This window comes from Biomphalaria glabrata, chromosome 4 (assembly GCF_947242115.1).
Source record: "Biomphalaria glabrata chromosome 4, xgBioGlab47.1, whole genome shotgun sequence".
Classification (NCBI taxonomy): domain Eukaryota; kingdom Metazoa; phylum Mollusca; class Gastropoda; family Planorbidae; genus Biomphalaria; species Biomphalaria glabrata.
The window spans coordinates 38,884,079-38,904,138 of record NC_074714.1 but is presented as its reverse complement, the minus strand read 5'-3'; the positions used below and the strand labels follow the sequence as shown (position 1 = coordinate 38,904,138).

Sequence of the window (20,060 nt, the reverse complement as noted above, 5' to 3'; positions counted from 1 at the left end):
ACTGTGCTATCAAAATGGTAAAGTAGCTGTCAAGTTAAATGGTTCCAGCTGAAGGAAAATAAACTTACTTTGAGTTTCATTAACACAGACTGTAAAAAATTCATGACTACATTTTGGTGCATTGTCATTGACATCAAGAACAGAGACTGTTACAGTGCCAGATCCCTACATTCAAGAAAAAAATGTTTTATTGTGTACATGTTTGTTGAACTTCAAGCCAGACTTACTTCTCAGATTACAGCCTGAGAAAACATAAAGGAAAACCTAGGATTCTCAAACTGTACTCTTCTTAAACAAAGCTAGAAATAGGGTATTATCAGGGCTAAATTTGGCAGAGTTACATTTTGTGAAACAAGGACACCTGATGAGTGGTAAAGTGCTTGGCCTCCAAACCGACAAATCTAGGTGAAGACTGGGATTTTGAATCTCTGGATTTTTATGTCACCCTGAGTCCACCTAACTCTAGTGGGTACCTGACATTAGTTGGGGAAAGTAATTGTTGGTCATTGGGCTAGCCAAGTGACACTTTCGCAGTCAGCCAAATTGACATTTACATCATCTGCCCTATAGATCGTAGGTCTGAAAGGGGTAAATTTGTGTCTACTTTACTCTGTTTATTATCACACCATTGCACTAAAAATGAAAGCTGCTAGAAACTTTCAGTAAGTTAGAAATGAAATATAAAGAAAGTTTTGTGCCTCTGAGAGTGATAACTGAGCAGTTTTAAACAAATAAACCATAGTAAAATTAACCATGACTTTAATAATTCTATTAACTACTGAATTCCCCAAATATTAAGAATTATGAATTATTACAATCAAAGGTGGAGGTCATTAACTAATTAAGTCTAAAAGAAACAAGATTACTGTTACGTTTTCATATTGGATGAGACTCTTTAGACATGTAAACGACAAATCACAGTTTATAAATACTTTAATCTTTATTAACACTGAAAACACTTTCTTGTTCATAGTCCTCCATTTCGGTTCTTCTTCTTTCAACACGCAATCGCACCATTTCACATTCACACTAAGATGCGCACGTAACACCCCCTTTGTTTAACAAGTTCGATGTACATCGAACGTCCAAAATACAAATCACTGAATATATTATCAGACTATTCCAAGTTAAAAAAAAAATCGGTAACATATAAAACCATAATGTAATAACTAAACAAACTCAAACACAATGTCATGTTAATACCAATACAATTCCAACATGGAATAACAATTATATTCATCACAATAATAACTGTTATTATGAGCAATTGAAACTACTTCTGTTAACATATATCTTTAAGTAATCATATTTCTATTAATACAATTCCCCACTCATAATTTTATGCCTGTACAAACACCATCATTCCAGTCACAATCACATAGTTAACAAACAAGGTCTATCTTGCTCCATGTATATTGTAGCCTCAACAACATGACCCAGTTTATAACTAACAACACTCCTCATAGGCTACCATAGATTTAATCATTTAATCCAATGCTATTTACGTCTTAGTATCATCAGGTCTATATAATAATTCCAGTCTTGACGTTTCTTTTTATGTATTTCTACCACATCATTTCGATAATTTTCTTACAAATGTAATTTTAATAGAATAATTATAATCCAACAGAACCACACATAATTAAATACATTGTGCAACATCTACGCATCTACTTTCCAGTATTTATACTCTTTTACATTTCCTATGTAGCCTTTACAAACTTCTATAATGTAGTATCCTTAACCTATATGTATATGTAACAACAATATTTACTTCATTACACATATATTTATTCATTGTAGAATAGAACAATAATTAGTGTCCATCAGTCCTACCTTTTCTAATCATATCTATATAATTCTAACATTATTGACATGCCATCCTTTCCGCTTCCCTCCTTTGCAATGATGTCCCATTGTGATCCTACTACCGAATGATCTAGCTGTACTGTTTTCTAGGCTGCTAATATCCCTCTCTTTTCTCGTATACGCCTCTCCACTATTGTACCTTGATTCCTTAATTCTAATTAACTGTTGACACTGTCTTCTAATATGCCCCCTTCTCCCACAATTAAAGCATAAGATGTATGGACTTGTACGTCTATATGTGGGTTTAAATCGCTTTCCCTGTACCACTGATTGCCTTACTTAACTTTGATTTGGACCCATTCCTATTGCATTGCTTTCTACCTTATCTGTTAATTCTTTCTTCTCATGTTCTCTGCTACCCATGTCATCTGATGTATGAGATCTTATGTCTTCTTCCACATCCCCATTTCTACCTCGCATAAACTTTATCCCATAATATTTCTTCCAATTCTCAATCTCCCTTACTGAACATATTTTCACCCCATGAATATTCCCAATAATTAAATCTATCTCACCCTGATCTACAACACAAGCTTCCACAGTCCCCTTAAAATACGGTGTGTCTATACTAACTTTAGCAATCTGTAATTGTACAATATTCCCATTAAACATAACACACTTCCTAGATTCGCCTGTATATTCATGGTCTTCCACTAAATCCTTATTCACTCCAATAATAGTGCTCCCTGTATCCCTGATGGTCTTGGCTGCCTTGTTACCTACGAATGTCTGAAAAATCTCCAATGTTCCAGTATCAGATGACAATGATAAGCCTTGCTCTATTCTACCTTTCTCCCAGTCCTTTCTTTCCTGTCTGTTTCCTTGATATCTTCCGTTGCGGCTATCATTTTGTCTTTCATATGTACCACTTCTATACTGTCTATCCTGTGTCTCCCTTGTTCTGTGAGAGTTATTCTGTGTCTCACATGTTCTGTTAAAGGCAACTATTTCTTCTATATCACTGCCTCTAGATAATTTCTTCTCGGGATGAGCCACTTTATAAGCCCTTATCAGTCTTACTATGTCTTCTATGGATTTCGGTTTCCTCTCCAACAGAAATATTTTTAATTCCTCCTGACACTCGTACATCACTTTGTCCAGCATGAGAAATGTCTTAAGACTGTCATAGGTTTTTTCTACCACAGCAGTTTCTATCCAGTTATCGAAATGGCTGCTCATTTTGTCCAGGAAGGTCTGCGGGTCATCCTCTGGTTCTATCTCACAATTAACAAACTGTTGGCGATAGAAAGCTTCTGTTTTCCCGAAAGTTCGAAGTAGTTGTTCTTTCACAATGCTGTAGTTACCCTGGTTCATACATATTTTTGAAGGCACCTCCGCTGTAAATGATCTTGACAATAAGAATGTCCATTTGTCTTCAGGGTATTCCAATTCTCTCATTTCTATTTCGAACTTCTTCAAAAAAATGTCTATGTCCATTTTGTCTTCGTTGAATATCAAACCTTTATATTTTGCCAGTTTATTCCCTGTAGAGTCACTCTTTCTTTTATCATTCTCTTTTCCTTGGTCTGTATTTAACTTTTTCTCTGCTGTCTCTTTTTCAAACGCTAATCTTTCTCTTTCAATGGCGACTAATTCGTTTTTCTTCTCCTTTTCAATGGCTATCTTTTCTCTTTCTCTTTTGTCCTCCTTGTCTAATCTTTCCTTTTCTTTTTCTCTTTCTCTTTTGTCCTCCATCGCTAATCTCTCCTTTTCTTTTTCTCTTTCCATCGCTAATCTCTCCTTTTCTTTTTCTCTTTCCATTGCTAATCTCTATAAATACTTTAATCTTTATTAACACTGAAAACACTTTCTTGTTCATAGTCCTCCATTTCGGTTCTTCTTCTTTCAACACGCAATCGCACCATTTCACATTCACACTAAGATGCGCACGTAACAATTACAAAGACAGTTTGTGTGGAAACACAAACTCAAAATCGGCCCCTGAAGTGATCCACCCAGGCAGGCTTCAATATTTTCAGAAAGAACATCCAAATGAAATTATATCAAAGACAAATGAGAGATAAGAATGGAGAAAGAAGGTTGACAGATCTTGTGTAGTGCCCCAACGGTACAGCAGATCAAAGGATAGGTGCAAGTGAATGCAAAGTTAGATGTTAACCTGGCCTAAATAGTTCCCCTTTCAGACCTTGTGGTCTATAGGGCAGATGATGTAAAGTTCATCTGTTATTGTGGCCTACAGTTAACGAGGGTGTCATGTAGCCAGCACAACGACCAACTGCCTTTAATTTTCCCCAACTAATATCAGGTACCCATTGGAGCTGGGTGGACTCAGAGGCGCCTAAGGATTCCGAAGTTGAAAATCCCAGTCTTCATCAGGATTCGAACCCGGGGACCCCGGTTCGGAAGCCAAGCGCTTTACCGATCAGCTACCGCACCTCTACTGGCCTAACTGAAGTCTTATAATAGATGTAATTGTTTTGAAAAGGATCTCTTTTTCGAATGCTCAACAAAAAAAAAAGAAATTATTTCCTCATTATAAAAAAATGTACACAAAAATGATGTTTACAAGATTACTATTCGTTTTAATGTAGGTCTAACTTTTAATGCATACTAATTAGCTTTTTCTCTTTAAAAAAATGTTTGCATAACTGATTTTAAAAATTAGATTTTTTCGCTTTCAGAAAAAAAAAAGTAGCCGTTGCATCAGAACTTTGAATGGTCTAAAATATTGTGATGTCGGATCAATATCTTTTCTAGTTTACGAGATCTAAACAGGACGGACGGACAGACATTTCGCACAAAACTAATAGTGTCTTTTCCCCTTTCGGAGGCCGCTAAAAAACAGAAATGATTCTGATCATTAAACAGCTATTGAAAAATGTAAAACTAAAACAATACCAATGCACTATTTTTATTTAATTTTGACAAACGATGGACAACATCTAAAAGTTTCTTAGATCTATTCAAAACTGAACTGTATGTGAGACTAAACCTCAATCTAACCTGTAAACCTCCACCATCTTCAGCAGTAACTTCTAGGAGGTAAAACTTATGACCATCTGGAAGGCTTTCATAGTCTAATGCTTTGATTAAACTAATATCACCTGAGCTGGGCTCTATGCTAAATAAGGAGTTGATGCTCGCATCTGTAGGTCAGAAAATGATACATTTCAAATATATAAGTAATTTTACACTCGATAAGCAAAATTAGGGAGCTATATTTGGAGAAATTAAAGATAATAATAATAGAAGAAACAGTAATTAATGTTCCACAATATGAATAGTTAATGTGTAAAATAAATATGTAACAAACCTGGCTTTAGACTATATTTAACAATATTGTGTGGGCTGTAATCTCTATCAGTAGCTGTGTAGTTCAAGATGGGGTTGTTTGGCTTGCTGTTTTCAGTAATGTTAATGGTTACATTTGACCAGAACTCTGGTAGAAATTCATTTATGGGGTTCAACAATATCCTGAGAGAAACAACTGTTGTAAATTTACCATCACTGACATCCACCTTGACAGTATACTGTTGGGTTGAGGAATCATAATCAACCTCTGGAAGTCAAAAAGAAATAGAGATATAGTCAATAACAAGCAAAGTGATTTGAGATAAAATACAAAATGACAAACTGAAAAATTATTGATATTATGTTGGTAAAAATATATTATTATAGACATCTTAATAATAAGGGTACATAATCATAAGGACAAAGATAAAAAACATTACTGTACTGAGCCTGTAAAAGAGACTAAATGGCCAGAAGCCTACATAAGTTCTAGTTACCAAATATTTAAATTTATTTTTTTTTATCTATAGACTAACACAAAATTATTTATCTAATGATCTAGAAAGACCAGTTTCCTAATTCTATTATGTAATACTAACTATGAAAACAGAAAAAAAACAACAACTAGAAAATTAAAAACCAATGTTTCATTTAAACAGGCTTTTATCATTCACCATTTTGAAGGTAGCAGTGCAGTCGACAGGTATACAGTAGAAAACACATGGATCAGTTAATGTGTTAAACTAATTCTTCTACTCTTGTTTAGTAAAATGTTGTTTTTTCCTACCCCAAACATAGATCTTAAAATAAGGCATTAGCTTTGTTCTGAAAATAAGCTTTTTCAAAACTAATAAATGTAACGTTTTACAGAAAATATATTCTGATTTATTCTGTTATTAGCAATGCTTTAAGAAGGAAGAGCCTTTGATCACCATGAGAAATCATTGCTTCATAAAGTGCTTTTTTTTATTTCAACCTTATAACACCAGTATAAAAAAACAGACATATAAATTTACCTTGGCCATTTCTGTAGGCATACAACAATCGATTTAAGCACATTGTTGTTGTTTTTTTATCCTACAACAAATTCATTTCTAATTTACCTTTGCTAAGCTTTAAACCTTGCAATGCAGTTGAGTAGCTAAATGTTGTATTTTCTGGCCACTGAACAGTGTAGGTGAGTAAGTCACCATCTCTGTCAGAGCAATTGAATTGATCGACCTGAAAAACAAAACATGTGAAGGATGATAAATACTAAAAATTTGGAAGAGTCAAAACTGAAGTGTGACATTCAAACCTGAAACTCTCATTTGGGGAGAAGAAAAAAAAATTCAGCTTAACTAAAGATCTGAATTAAAATTACTGAGTTAAAAAAAAGGCATATACTCACTGAAGTATTGACTGTTGCATTTTCATCCAAATATGTAATGTATAGTAATGAAGGACACTCTGGCATAAATTCATTCACATCTGTTACTGTTATGTTAATTAGTGCAGTTGCAGTCCTAAAATTAAATTTTAAAAATGTTGATTATACTGGCATAGTTGAGCAATGTCTATAGTAAATATAATACTTCCTTTTAGCTAGAACTATTATGAAAGTTAACATTTAAATTCAAATCAAAAGTTAAAAATGAATTCAACTGTTAACTGTGGTTTGATATAAAATTAGAATATAATATGACCAGATGTTTATGCCAACACCAATTAAACATTATGGGCTTATTATAAAAAATAAGCTACAGTGTTTAACACAACTATTATTTTTGTTTGAGACAAAAAAAAAATACTGACATAGATGTTGAAATTCTTGAAACATTTTTGTAAACAATATTCATTTCACTAAAAATGAACTGATAACAAAGACAAAGCTCCTTTCATAAACATCCTAATAAAATGAGCAGAGCTCAATCTGAAGACTCCCTTCTAAAACATTCCAATAAAATGAGCACAGAACTCAATCTGAAGACTCCCTTCTCAAACATCCCAATAAAATGAGCACAGAACTCAATCTGAAGACTCCCTTCTCAAACATCCCAATAAAATGAGCACAGAGATCAAACTGCAGGCTCCCTTCTTGAATTTTTTTATCTAATTCACAAGCAGGGGCGTAGCTAGGGATTTGGGGGCCCAGGGGGATTGACCTCTTTGCATTTTGACATTTAACATTGACAAAACAATTATTAAACTTTTTTATACAGTAACCATCAGCAGTCTAATTAACTTTGCCATCATCTGCTGGTATGGTAATACTTCACTGGCACAAAGACTTAGACTAAATAGACTAATTAAAAAAGCATCACATATCACTCGAATACAGCTACCATCTCTTGAAGAGCTTTTTCATGAAAGATGCCTTTCCAAAACACTCTTGATTCTTAAGGACAACCTGCACCCATTAAACCACTGTTACATAAGATCTGAACGAAGTGGTCGTCTCCTTTCCATTAGGACTAAAACAGAAAGATTTGAAAACTCCTTTATCCCACTTTCAGTCAGAGTGTTACAAGATCAGCTGTCTCATCGAGAAGTACATAGAAGTAAAATTCATAAAGCGCTGGTTGTGAATGTGTATGTGTTTCGTGTGTGAATGTTGTTAGAATTTTTCATCTATACTGTTATTTTACAGTAGTTACGCTGATGTTGTCAATTGTAGTCAAGTCAAACTGAATTTCCATTTGATTGGATCAATAAAATTATCTTATCTTGAGATAATGTACTTAATAAATATATAACCTACATTCAAATTTGTACAGTATATCAGTAACATTAACAAAAAATAATCATTTAGACTCTTTTAATGAATAATACTGTTGTTTATTGGCGAAATAGTGCACAAGTAACAAATATCAATTCATATCGCCTCACATCGTGCTTTCTGTGCAGCAAAGGCACATATAACATTATCTACATCAATACTGTCTAGTATTTGTGACTCCACTGACATTAAAGCCATGCTAAGCCTTTCTTGCGTCATTGTGTCCCTGAGATAGTGTTTGATTAAATTGAGCTTTGAGAATGATCTCTCACGTGACGCAATGGAAGTGGCCTGAGTTATCAGTATTGAAATGGATGTTGCAAGGTTTGAGCACACATCATTGCCATATGAAGCTGGTTTCCTCAATTGGTGATTGTGGCACTGGTTTGTTGATGAAAAGTGCTCGTGCATCGATGACATCATTGAACAAGAGATTTGCCTGTATTTCATCACACAGGAAAAAGTAACACAAGTTTTTCATCAGTGTGTCATCATCCATTGACTCCAAAGGGTGTCTTCGTTCAAAGGTGTCCACATGGTTTTCCAGCCTTTGGAATCTGTCCCTCATCTCCATATGAAGTCCATCCAGCACTTCTGTCGCAACAAGTTTTAATTGCAGTTCTACTGACAGTACTACATCAGAACTTAACTCCATATCAAGTCTTTTCTTTCTTCTGGTTGTTTTGATAACAGAAAATCCATAGCATTCACAACCTTCTTTTGCTCTTTCGATGGATTGGGTGATCAGTTTCGTCAGTTTCTCATCATTTTGCAGAAAGCATGAAAGGCTTTTAATTTCTTCATCAGCTTCCCATATGTGCAGTCCAGAATTTTGTAGTTTCTTTTAAACTATATTGATTTGGTGCAGGAGATTTGACTAGAATTCCAAATAAGCAGAAAATTCATAATTTTCCACGGCATGAAGAAGATTCTTTACATTGCTTCTTGTGTCCATTCTTTCAGTTGTTGATTCAGAAAGTTTCTCCAACAGCTTGATGATTTTGTCGAGATGCAAGGAAACTGCCAATGTAGCTTCTTCTCTTGTAGACCACCTTGTATTACTCTCCTTTTTTTAAACTCCAGGCTCCAGCTTCCTTCAGTTTGGCTCATCTTTGGGATGAATTGGAAAAAAAGTTGAACTATTTATGTACAGTTCCAAAAAAAAAGGTGAAAATTGCTGAATCTCAGCAGAATGAAGAGCTGTCAGGTTCAAAGAGTGATTATCACAGTTCAGAAATGTTGCCTTTGGATTTATGTCTAAGAGACAAATAGCCACTCATTGTGGCTGCATTAACATAGGTTAGACCTCTCAACAGATCCAATGTCTATAAGAGTTTTCAGAACAAGTTCTTCATAATGTTGTGCTGATTTTTCAAAATTTGTGCATGAAACCTATGTGACAGTTCATCTGATTCTGGCTTAAGCTTTTCTTCTTCTAGCTTTCACTTCAAAAAAAGCGTTTGTGGTGGACTCCTTCTTCAAATTCTTTCAGTCTCTCGAGTTTCTTCCATTTGGTGAAACCAACTCCTGGTTTGCTCAATGCACTATATGTCTTTTCTGGTGCCTCAGAAAACAGTACAATGCAAAACAAAACAGACATCCCAAGTGTGGAGACAAGAGGAGCTAAGATCGGTTGCAAATTTCTCCTGTTGGAAGCTTTCTAGTAAACCATGATGTCAACCTTCGTGATTTATTTTGGGTAAACTCTACTGGCAACAATACTGTTAATTTTTGTTTTGGAAAAATAAGCTACCCTTAAACAGAATTTTCCTTGCAGTTCCTCAGATAAAATTCCAGGCTGGATATATCGGAAGTCTTTGCACTTAATTACAACTTCTTCCACTACTGGAGAAAGTGATTTTGGAAGACAATCACTTGACTCATCATCTGTATCACTTACTTCAGATGTTTTCTCTGACTGTGGTAAAAGGGTATTCTCCTGGAGTTTCTTCGGCACTACTTCTCTCATCAAGAGATCTTTTTTACTTCAACTGTTGTATCTTTGTATGAATCATATGAATAGTGATACTTTTCTTCAACAGTTTCATGTCTCCTTTGTTTTAAGTGCTCTTATCAGGTTTCTTCTTAAATGATCAGGATGATAAAATAAACTACCCTATATACCAAGTTACTTCCTGAGAGTAACACGGCACTAGTCAGCGCTATGGAAGTTACTGCTTAAAATTGAGAGTAACCCCGCACGGAAAGAGTTAATTCTCAGTGTGGAATACATATAATATGGTCACTAACTTATATATCAACATGAACAGCATGATTACATGACAGTCATGTAATATTTAATTTATTTAAAAACAAAATTCGTACACTCAATTGGGGGCCCTCCTGAGGGGATCTTCACATTCTCCCCCCTCACCCTAGCTACGCCACTGTTCACAAGTAAACATGGGATTAAATAAATGAGGCTAGCTAGGGATGGTTGGCCATGATTCTTCTTTGTTTTAGGAGTTATTAGAAAAATCCAAAACAAGTCAACACTAACACTAAAATGAATGCATTTCAGTCAGACAGACTCACTTTTGATCAACCCCTGAGTCTCTCACTTCAATTGTTAGGTTGTAAAACTCTAGATGCTCCTTATCAAGTCTTTGTACTAATCTCAGGTTTCCAATAGAATCAATGTCAAATGCACTATTATTATTTCCACCTGCAGGAAAGAGAATATTACATCACAATGACCCAAGTCAGTTTTAACATTTAATGAATAAATAGTCAAAATGTTAGCTAATATTTATTTTATAAACCAAACAAATCAACCATAAATTAGTTAAAAATGATGTGGGTTTTTGTTACTACTTCACAACAGTGATATAATGTTAACATTATTCAGCTGTGATAATTAATATACAAGTTTTCTAAAAACAGATTTAAGCCACTGTGACATAATGGTATTTAAATGATTTTTTTTTCTTACAACTTTGTCTTAATAAGTTCTAAAGAAAAGAAAGAGAAAGACTTTAAATGGAATATACAAATACAATACAAAGTATTTTACCTTTAATAGAGTAAACAAGCTGTCCTTCTAGTCCTTTGTCATTATCACTGGCTGTCAAAGTCTCTAGAACTGTTCCTATTGTTTCGTTTTCAAAAATCTGAATAAATAAAAAAAAATCTCAAAAAATACAAAAGCCAAGATTTTAAAAAATTTTGAATTGCATAAAAATAAAAATGAATTTGACGTTTAAACTAACAAGAATGAATTCCATCATAACAATAAAGCTACTAGAGTGTATAACAAACACAACGGCTGTGTTTCAAAGTAGTTAGATTTGGTTGTTTTACAAAATAAATTTAACATCTCTGAAAACTTAGAATCAGTATAGTGAACATAAAGTGATTTCAGCGACATTGTAATGATAGCCAGTGTTGAAAATTATAAGCATACCTAAAAAAAAAAAGTTAAGTTAAAAAAAAAACAAAAAAAAAACAGAATGCAAGCTAGTAAATAAAAGAGGTATAAAACTGATTCTTACTGTTAGATCTGAGATGTGGATTATTTCAGGCTTGAATTCATTGTCAGGAAGAATATATAAAGTTAAACTAGTGGTACCAGTTAGCTCAGGACTGCCACCATCTCTCACTGTGATCTGAAACATATGGAGTGTTGTATTTTTTTTTAGTCCATATGATAGTTTGTATTACAAGGATAAACTCCTAGTAAATAAAATAAAAAAAGATATATTACCTTGAGTAAATATACACTTGTATCATTTTTATCAAGATCAAGAGTGCGTTTCAAAATTAGTTGCCCTGTGGTTGGACTAGTTGAGATTATTTCCCAGTCAGTTTCTAGATTAGAAAAATGGCAGAATAATAATAAAGTTAAATTTTATTTCAAGTTAATGTAAATAGTTTAAATAGTTAAATATTCTGACAACTTTAAGTTTAGAATATGTAACTGTTAAAAGTATGCTTTGTCATACATGTACTCTAGTATCCATAACAAGAGAAGTAAAATTTCAAATGTATTATTAGAGGTCTTAGGATAGTTCACATCAAATAGCAAAAGTACAATGATGATGCAATAAATTAATAAATGTCACAAGCTTAGTATTGAATAAATGTCCTAAACCTGAACCTTTTAACATAATAAATTTCAATATCATGCACTAGTGTATTATGCCAATGCTAAGAAGGGGAAAAAATGTCTGTGCTCTAGAAGTGATTGGTGAAGAAGGAATTAGGTCAGAAACTAATTGTGATGTCACAATGTGCCTTGCAGAAATATTGAGGAGACAGCACTGATGTCATTAAGTGCCTTATGGAAATATTAAGCAGACAGCTGTGATGTCACAATGTGCCTTCTGGAAATATTTAGGAGAAATGAGACTCATGTTATTGAATAAACAAGAAATGTGAGCAAAAGTGGCAAGGTTCATTTGTCTGTTCATTTCATTGACTTAATAAATCTGATTTATGTAAATTAAATATTGTGATTCCAATATATCAGTATTCTTGTTGGATTTGTCTTATTTAAGTGTTTTTAATTTCAACAATAGGATTATTTTCTGTACTTTTTTTTAAAGGGGTGTGTTGTGTTTAAGGACAAAGAATCCACTAAATCTGTCACTGCAGCTTCCTATCTTATAAATTATAGACATTGCATGTATAGGATAATGAAATATAGTTGTTGTTTTTTGTCACTGTTAATATAAATGGCATTTTCAAAGAGGAAAGGCATGCAGTCATGCTCCATTAAGATTTGCTTTTATGTAATTCATTTATTTTTCTTTTTTTTTTTAATTTCAGTATGTAGTTATTGTTCTAAATACTATACAATAATCTGCAAATAGTCTACTGTATTTTCCAGGTCTAATGCAATTAGGGGTAGGTCATTTAGAATATGAATCCTCCATTTGGGACCCCTCAACTCAAGAAAACATTAAGAAACTGGAACAGACGCAAAATAGAGCAGTGAAATTCATAACAAACGAATATTCACATTTGACTAGAGTAACACCTTTAGTAAAATCACTAAATTTAGAAAGCCTTCAGGACAGAAGACTCAAAAGTAAAGTAGCAAATATACATAAAACACTAAACCATAATCTTCAAATACAAAAACAAATTTGAATAAAGTACTCTGAAAGACACAAAGATAAAGGCACATTCCTCCTCCCATATGCTAAGACAAATTTGTACAAATGCTCCTTCTTCCCTAGTGCTATTAGAGCATGGAATGGGTTGCCTGAGCTAGCCAGGAAAACCAGTGACTTGGCAGAATTTAAGTCATTGGTTAATATGCATGACTAAATGCATGTCGCGTAGGACGTAATGATCTTCTTTTTTGAAGTAACGTCTGTGTTATATAAGATAAGATAAATTAGAAACAGTAGTGGACCTAAAACTGTTTCTCAGCTGAAAATATACACAAATAGTTTCAAGCATAACTCAATGCAGAAAACAAATACAAGCAATTAAAAATTATAGTAAACTTATATATCATTGAGTAGACCTATATGTCTAGAAATAGAACTATGAAGGATGGCCAAGATAAGCTTTAATGGTATTAGTTTACGTGACTAGAAACGCTAAATCAGGTTTCTCTTATATTTTAAGAATATGCAGAAAAATATGCAGATTACAAATATGTAATTTAATTTCCTTGGAGATAAATAGTTTTTAAAATATATATTTTTAAGTTTTATTTCTTATTACCATATATTGTCATTGGAAATACGCCATTTTGGTTTTAAGGCTTAATACTAGACTATCTCCCTTGAATTAATTGCCAACATTTTTCTGTTGCTGTTTTGTCTTTCTTTCTAGCAGCTATTAGATCTAATATTAAAATGATAGCATAGAACAAAAAACTCTCTTTAAAAAAAAGTTATTGAAAAAAGAAGAAACAACTTCACCAATTTATTATTAACATTTTTAGACCTTCATTTCAGTAAATACACTTAAAAACTCATAAGTTGACAGCATAAGAACAAAAATCTCTTTAAAAAAAGTTATTGAAAGTTTAATATAGATAAGTGAGATAAATATGCTTGAAAACAACATGGTGGTCAGTAAAGGTATCTGGGCATCTAAACTATTACCGCTTTAATCAATATAATACAGAAGAGGAACTCATTTGCTCTTAGATCTCTCTAGTCTCTATCTCTCCTTCTACATCGATTTCTGTATCTCTATTACTGCATGTCCGTAGGTGCCCACAGTTTCTATAAATAATCTAATGTGGATTATATTTAAACACTATTAACTAATATTATTAAGTATTAATATTTTTTTATCAAACACTAAAGTAAAGCTTAAAAGCTTTAAGATCAATTAAAACAGTATAAATATAATGAGTATAGACTTCTAAGTCTTCTTAGTCTTAGACTTAGGTATCTGGTATATCATTTGTCTGTTAATTCAGTTAATATCTACTTTAGATGTCAGATTGTGAACATTAAACATGCATGTCTCAGTCTCATGTGGGAAAGGCCTAGATCTACCCACTGACTTGTGATTGTGTCACTGTCAGTTTTGAAGTCAGTGACAGTGAAAGTCACTGAAAAAAATTGACATCAGTCCAGATTCAGAATCAGATATCAAATTTTTATTTTAGAAAGGATGACCTGGACCTGGGACCAATTGATATAATATTGTTCTAGCTAATAATTAGATTTAAGTGTCCAAGTAGTCTACTTACTTGTACCAAAGCCATAAACAATACTGTCAACATTTATTGTCAAATTCCCGGAGGAAACATCTGCATCGCTAGTGGTAAGCTGTTTATAAGATTAAGAAAAAAAAATTTGATTTCGAGCAGCAGGAGTGGAACTCTCATGTAAAATGTGATTAAAAATGAGATTCACTAAGCTATATAGATCACAGACCTATATATATTAGTCCATGGGCGTAGCCAGGATTTTTTTTCGAGGGGGGGGATTTCCCCCCCCTCCAGGAAGAAAAATATGTGTGCGTGTATGTGTGTTTACATAATTAATGTTTATTACATTCTGACCCTCACATTCTTTCGGAAGACGTTTATTGTACCATAGAATAGGTTCTTCCTGGAATTAGTGGGAAAATTGTAGACTCCCCGCCATTGCCAGCAAGCGGGTCTGGGGGAGTGCGTGAGCGCGGGGCGGAGCCCAGCCACCAAGCACTATTTCAGGTATTGAAAGCCAACAAAATGCATATTCTGAGGTATCTACAGACCGTCTACAGTGCATTGTCCTGCTATTAAAAAGGTTTTATTTCAAAAACCTTATACTTAGATCCTCCCGCGTCGTTCGGCGCATTGGCGCCATAAGCTGCTTCCACAAAAATCTGTCAATGGCAATGTCTGAAGCCTATTACCACCTGCTCTGAAGACCTCCATGAAAGTGTGGCGCCGTGTTCTACTTGGATGTCCCTGTTTGCGCTTTCCTCATAATGGCCTCCATGTCATCGCAACTCTAATTATGCGTAACATTTTGTCGAATAACATGTCCCGCAAACGTCATGTGATGCTCTGTCACAATCTCACTAAGGGGTTGACTCCCAGTTTGGTATAGGATTTCCTTGATTTAGACACGATCTATATAACTGACTCCTAAAATCCATCTTAGCCATCTTTGTTGAGCGACATTTAGTCTTTTTTAATTTCGCAGATGACTATTCACTGCACTTTATTAATGGAGCTCAGCCACTGGTAGAAATTTGTAACCATTCTTGGCTACGCTCTTGGAATTAGGTGACTGTAGTTTGCTTTAAATTTATATTTAAAAAAAGGGAGTTTTATCGTCAAAATCATTTTCTAGGTGGTTTTAAACTAAAAAATCTGCGGAGTTTTTTTTTTTTTTTTATTCAACCCCCTTTAGCTACGCTCATAGAATTTGGTGACTTGAAGAGAGAGGTTTTCAACCTCAAAACTCTCTGTATGGGGATATTTAAGCTCAAAACCACAAGGAATGGTTTTAAACTCTAAAAAAAAATAAGCCCTCATAGAATTATGAGTGTGTAATTTGCTTTTTTTATATTGAATATGTATTTTTTAGCTTCAAACACGCTGAAGGGAGGTTTAAACTCACCCCCCCCCCCCATGGCTACGATCATAGCATTTTGAGTGTACAATTTGCTTTTTTATATTGAAGAGGTATTCTTTAGCTTCAAACACCGCTGGAGGAGGTTTAAAATTCCCCTATGGCTACGATCATAGCATTTTGCTGTATGGGGATATTTTAGCTCAAAACCACCAGGAAGGGTTTTAAACTTTAAAAACAAAAGCCCTCATAGAATTATGAGTGTGTAATTTACTTTTTTTTATATTGAATATGTATTTTTTAGCTTCAAACACGCTGAAGGGAGGTTAAACTCACCCCCCCCCCCCCATGGCTACGATCATAGCCTTTTGCGTGTATAATTTCCTTTTTTTATATTAAAGAGGTATTTTTTAGCTTCAAACCCCGCTGGAGGAGGCTTAAACTCAAATTCCCCTATGGCTACGATCATAGCATTTTGAATGTGTAATTTGCTCTTTTTATATTCAAGAGGTATTTTCTATCTTCGAACCCCGCTGAAGGAGGGTTTAACTCAAAACCCCTTTGGCTACGCTCATAGATTTTTGAGTGTGTAATTTGCTTTTTTTTTATATTCAAGAGGTGGTTTTTAGCTCTAAACCCCACTGGAAGGGGTGTTTAAACTCAAAACCCCCTTGGCTGCGCTGGGGCAAGTGAGGGTTTAATATTAAAATCTCACCTAAAATAAACAGAATCAAAACAAAAATCAGTCACTAAATTCAGCCCCCCCCCCCAGGTTACGACCACGAGACCTATAGGCCTATATATATATATATATATATATATATAGATCGAGATATAAAATGTTTTACATATTTTCTATATAATAGGGCCTCTATTTTGAAGGATGCTTCGAAACTAGTAAACCAGTATGAGTATGATAGTTATAGTGAATTGTTAATATTTTGTAAGTATCAGACTTCATAAAAAACAAATTGCAAAAAAAAAAAAAAAAAAGCTATTTCAAACAAAGACGGGCTTACATTAGCTATTATAAAATTGGCAGTGCAGTTTTGTTCCCACAGAGTCACATTGTAAGGGAGACCAACAAATCTAGGAACATTGTCGTTGACATCTGTCACGTGAATGAATACATCTCTTGTGTCTTCATAATTGCCATCACTTGCCTGGAAAGAAAAACATAAATCTTAAATTTTCTTAATGTTATTGGATAATGGGATAAAAACTCTGAAAAGACTGGTTAGAAAATTCCAATACATTCTAAGAATTTAATCTTTAAACATGTAAAAAATAATATTTTCCTCCTTCCCATTGCCAGCTGATCGTTGTGTCACTGACCTAAGGATACTAAAGGGCTCGAAATAGCGAGATGATATTGCGAAAAACATTTATTGTTGTGTTTTTTTGTTTTTTTTTAATGAAAGATGGTTCAATCCAAAACAATTGTTTAAAATGTTCCTCATTAATTTGCATCACAAACTTTCTTTTCTTCAAAGTTTGATTCGTTTGTATTATTCACGAGTTTGCCAAGTGATAGTTTTCAGCATATCTCGTTTTCAACCACTCCATTGCAAATCTCGTTTTTAATCAATGAATTGAAAATCGTTTTCAATCACGGCATTTCTAATCTCGTTGTTCAACCGCTCCATAGTAAATGTTTCTTCTTCTAGCCAGCTTTTTTTTTGCTGGTTAACTGTATAAGCTCTTTTGCAGACTTTGCCAAGGAACACGCAAAATACAAAAACAAGAAAAACATATAAATACTTAAAAAAAAAAAAAGCTTATACAAAGTGTTATAGCATCAATTAGCTTGGATCAGTCATGTAATTAAATTTGTAACGGCATTAGACCAACACCTATAAAGGCGACTAATTCAGCTTATACCCCCAATTATTTCTTTCCCTTGTTGGAGATACTAAAAAAAATAAATAATTACCAATATTTAATTAACTAATTGGCTATTTTTTAAATTGATTCTTGTGTTGGCATGTAAAAGAAATAATTGTGCAAAATTTTAGCTTGATCCAAGTTTGTGTGTCGGAGAAATAACGTGTACAAACTTTTTACCAGACAGACATAGTGAGTTGATATAAGCTTTGTAACAAGCAATAGAAAAAGAATACCTTTTTAAAAAAGTTAATCTAAAGGAAGGAACCCTGTCAGTTTTAATGAATAATATAGGTAAGTATTAACTTGAACCGAGAAAAACATGTCCAAACTTTTTACCGGACAGACAGACAGAGTGTGTTGATATAACCTTTGTAAAAATAGTGGGCTGTTCTCTTTAGTTGTTTAGTACTGCAGGGTGTTGGTTATGTTGGGCTGTAGTGATAGAAGGGTTTGCTTAAGGTGGATTAGGAAGGGGCATTCAAAGAGGATATGGTTTATGGACTCATAAGGGTGGGCGGAGTGTCTACAAAGGGGTAGTTGTGTGGGATTTATTTCGATAAGATAGTAATTTAACGGAGATGTATGTCCTGTTCTTCGGTGAAAGATTGCAGAATTCTCTTTGTTGGGGAGGAAGTTAATACTTTCCAGTTTGTTTGGCATGATCATTTCTTTGTATATATCTCTGCCTGTGTTTCCTGATGCCCATTAGTTGAGCCACTCCAAACACCCCACCGCAAATACCTCAAAATTCATTTTTTTAAAGCATTCCTATTCTAACCTCAATTTAAAACACTAAATAACTCGACAATTGAAAACTACAGGAATAGGGTTTGTTTTTTAATAAGAAAAAAAAAGAATAATATAAAAAAAAATTCTTTGCATTAAGAGGCACACCTATGTATGTCTTCAAAAATAATATAAAAAACAACAACAATGTAAGAATATATTCTTTGCAATAAGAGGCAGACCTTTATATGTATACATATTATTCTATTAGTAATGCACATTTGGCATTTTCATATTATAGTATTCTACATTTATCAAATAGGTTTTCTAAACGAAAAAAAAAAAACTCTAAAAAAAAAACCTTCTCTAATCTTTGAACTAAATCACCCTACAAGCAAATACAAAGCACACATCATCATTATTATCATCACATATATAGGCGTAGCGTTGGGCTAATCCCCCTTTAGATGACATATAATTATTTTCTTTTTTATCCGTCTAGTTTCTGAATAGAGGGTGACAAACACGACTTCGTGTGACAGTCTAAGACTATGAGACACGACTAGCTCAGCTAGATCAAGGATACACGACCATAACAAAGCAGTCATTTTACGAAGCTAGATATTTCTTTTAAAGTTTTTTTTTACATTTTTGTATGTATCCTTCTATCTGTGTGTTGAAGACTTCAAGCAATGAACAAGAAACGTTAAATTAAAATTGTATAAAGAGTTTTCAAAGCTTTTCATCTAAACTGTTCATTCTAGACTCTAGACCCATTCTTCTAGTATCTTATCATTAAATGTCCTTACTTCATTTGTTGTATATTCAGAACTAGCCAGTAATTTTATAAAAACAATGAATATTTAAACATCAAGAAAAATAAGTGTCATAAACGGGATACGTCTAAAATGTTATTGTACAATAAGTCAGCCTACGATTATTTCTTTCATATGTATTGTGATCTTTTCTTATGTTCTTATTAAAATGGGTACATGTATTTAGGCCTGCAGCTTTGCTAGTTAATTATCGTTGTATTTTGATGTGTTGTCCAATTACTGCTACATATTTTAGTGAGAATGCATTGCACTTGCAAATTTTTTTTTGTATATAAAAAGAAACTTAATGAACTGCAGTGTCTGGATCCTGCAATAGATAGATGACCATAGGTGTAATGAAAATCTGACAGCAATGTAGACTCTAATACTTTAAATTTATAGTTTATACCAGAGACGTTCATCTCGATATATAATGACAACAGTGAGAAAAGAAACTAATAAGAAAGAGAAAGACAATGTCAATGCTACCTATGATTCTTTATGTGTTTTATTTACGACACTCGTAACTCAATAAGTCAAACCATGGAACTATAGTCAAACTCAAAGAGAATGATTCTTTCTGCTAATAGATCTTGTTCGGATAGAAAAAAATGTGTAGTGATTGTATGACCCGAATTAAATCTATACCGATGACCACTGGCACGATTCCCATTTGTTTAATTAAGTTCCATTTGAGCTTTATTCTTTTTTATTTAAAACTATTTCAGATGAAGGAAAGAGTTAGAAACAAAACCAGGACGAAGGTTTTGAATA

At 33.6% G+C, this 20,060-nt stretch overlaps 1 protein-coding gene across 1 annotated transcript in view; it reads right to left on the bottom strand.

The window, feature by feature from the left end:
* LOC106079389 (protocadherin Fat 4-like) overlaps nucleotides 1-20,060 on the bottom strand; it is a 207,697-nt gene that overhangs the window by 80,316 nt on the left and 107,321 nt on the right. Inside the window, exons 9-19 of the mRNA XM_056027674.1 lie at nucleotides 16,878-17,021; nucleotides 14,541-14,619; nucleotides 11,583-11,686; nucleotides 11,371-11,484; nucleotides 10,893-10,989; nucleotides 10,415-10,544; nucleotides 6,512-6,626; nucleotides 6,225-6,342; nucleotides 5,144-5,389; nucleotides 4,834-4,976; nucleotides 69-165 (exon numbers count right to left, since the gene is read on the bottom strand). Coding sequence (XP_055883649.1) covers nucleotides 69-165; nucleotides 4,834-4,976; nucleotides 5,144-5,389; nucleotides 6,225-6,342; nucleotides 6,512-6,577 — 670 coding nt within the window. The 5' untranslated portion in view covers nucleotides 6,578-6,626; nucleotides 10,415-10,544; nucleotides 10,893-10,989; ... (2 more) ...; nucleotides 14,541-14,619; nucleotides 16,878-17,021. The remainder of the gene's footprint in view (nucleotides 1-68; nucleotides 166-4,833; nucleotides 4,977-5,143; nucleotides 5,390-6,224; nucleotides 6,343-6,511; nucleotides 6,627-10,414; nucleotides 10,545-10,892; nucleotides 10,990-11,370; nucleotides 11,485-11,582; nucleotides 11,687-14,540; nucleotides 14,620-16,877; nucleotides 17,022-20,060) is intronic.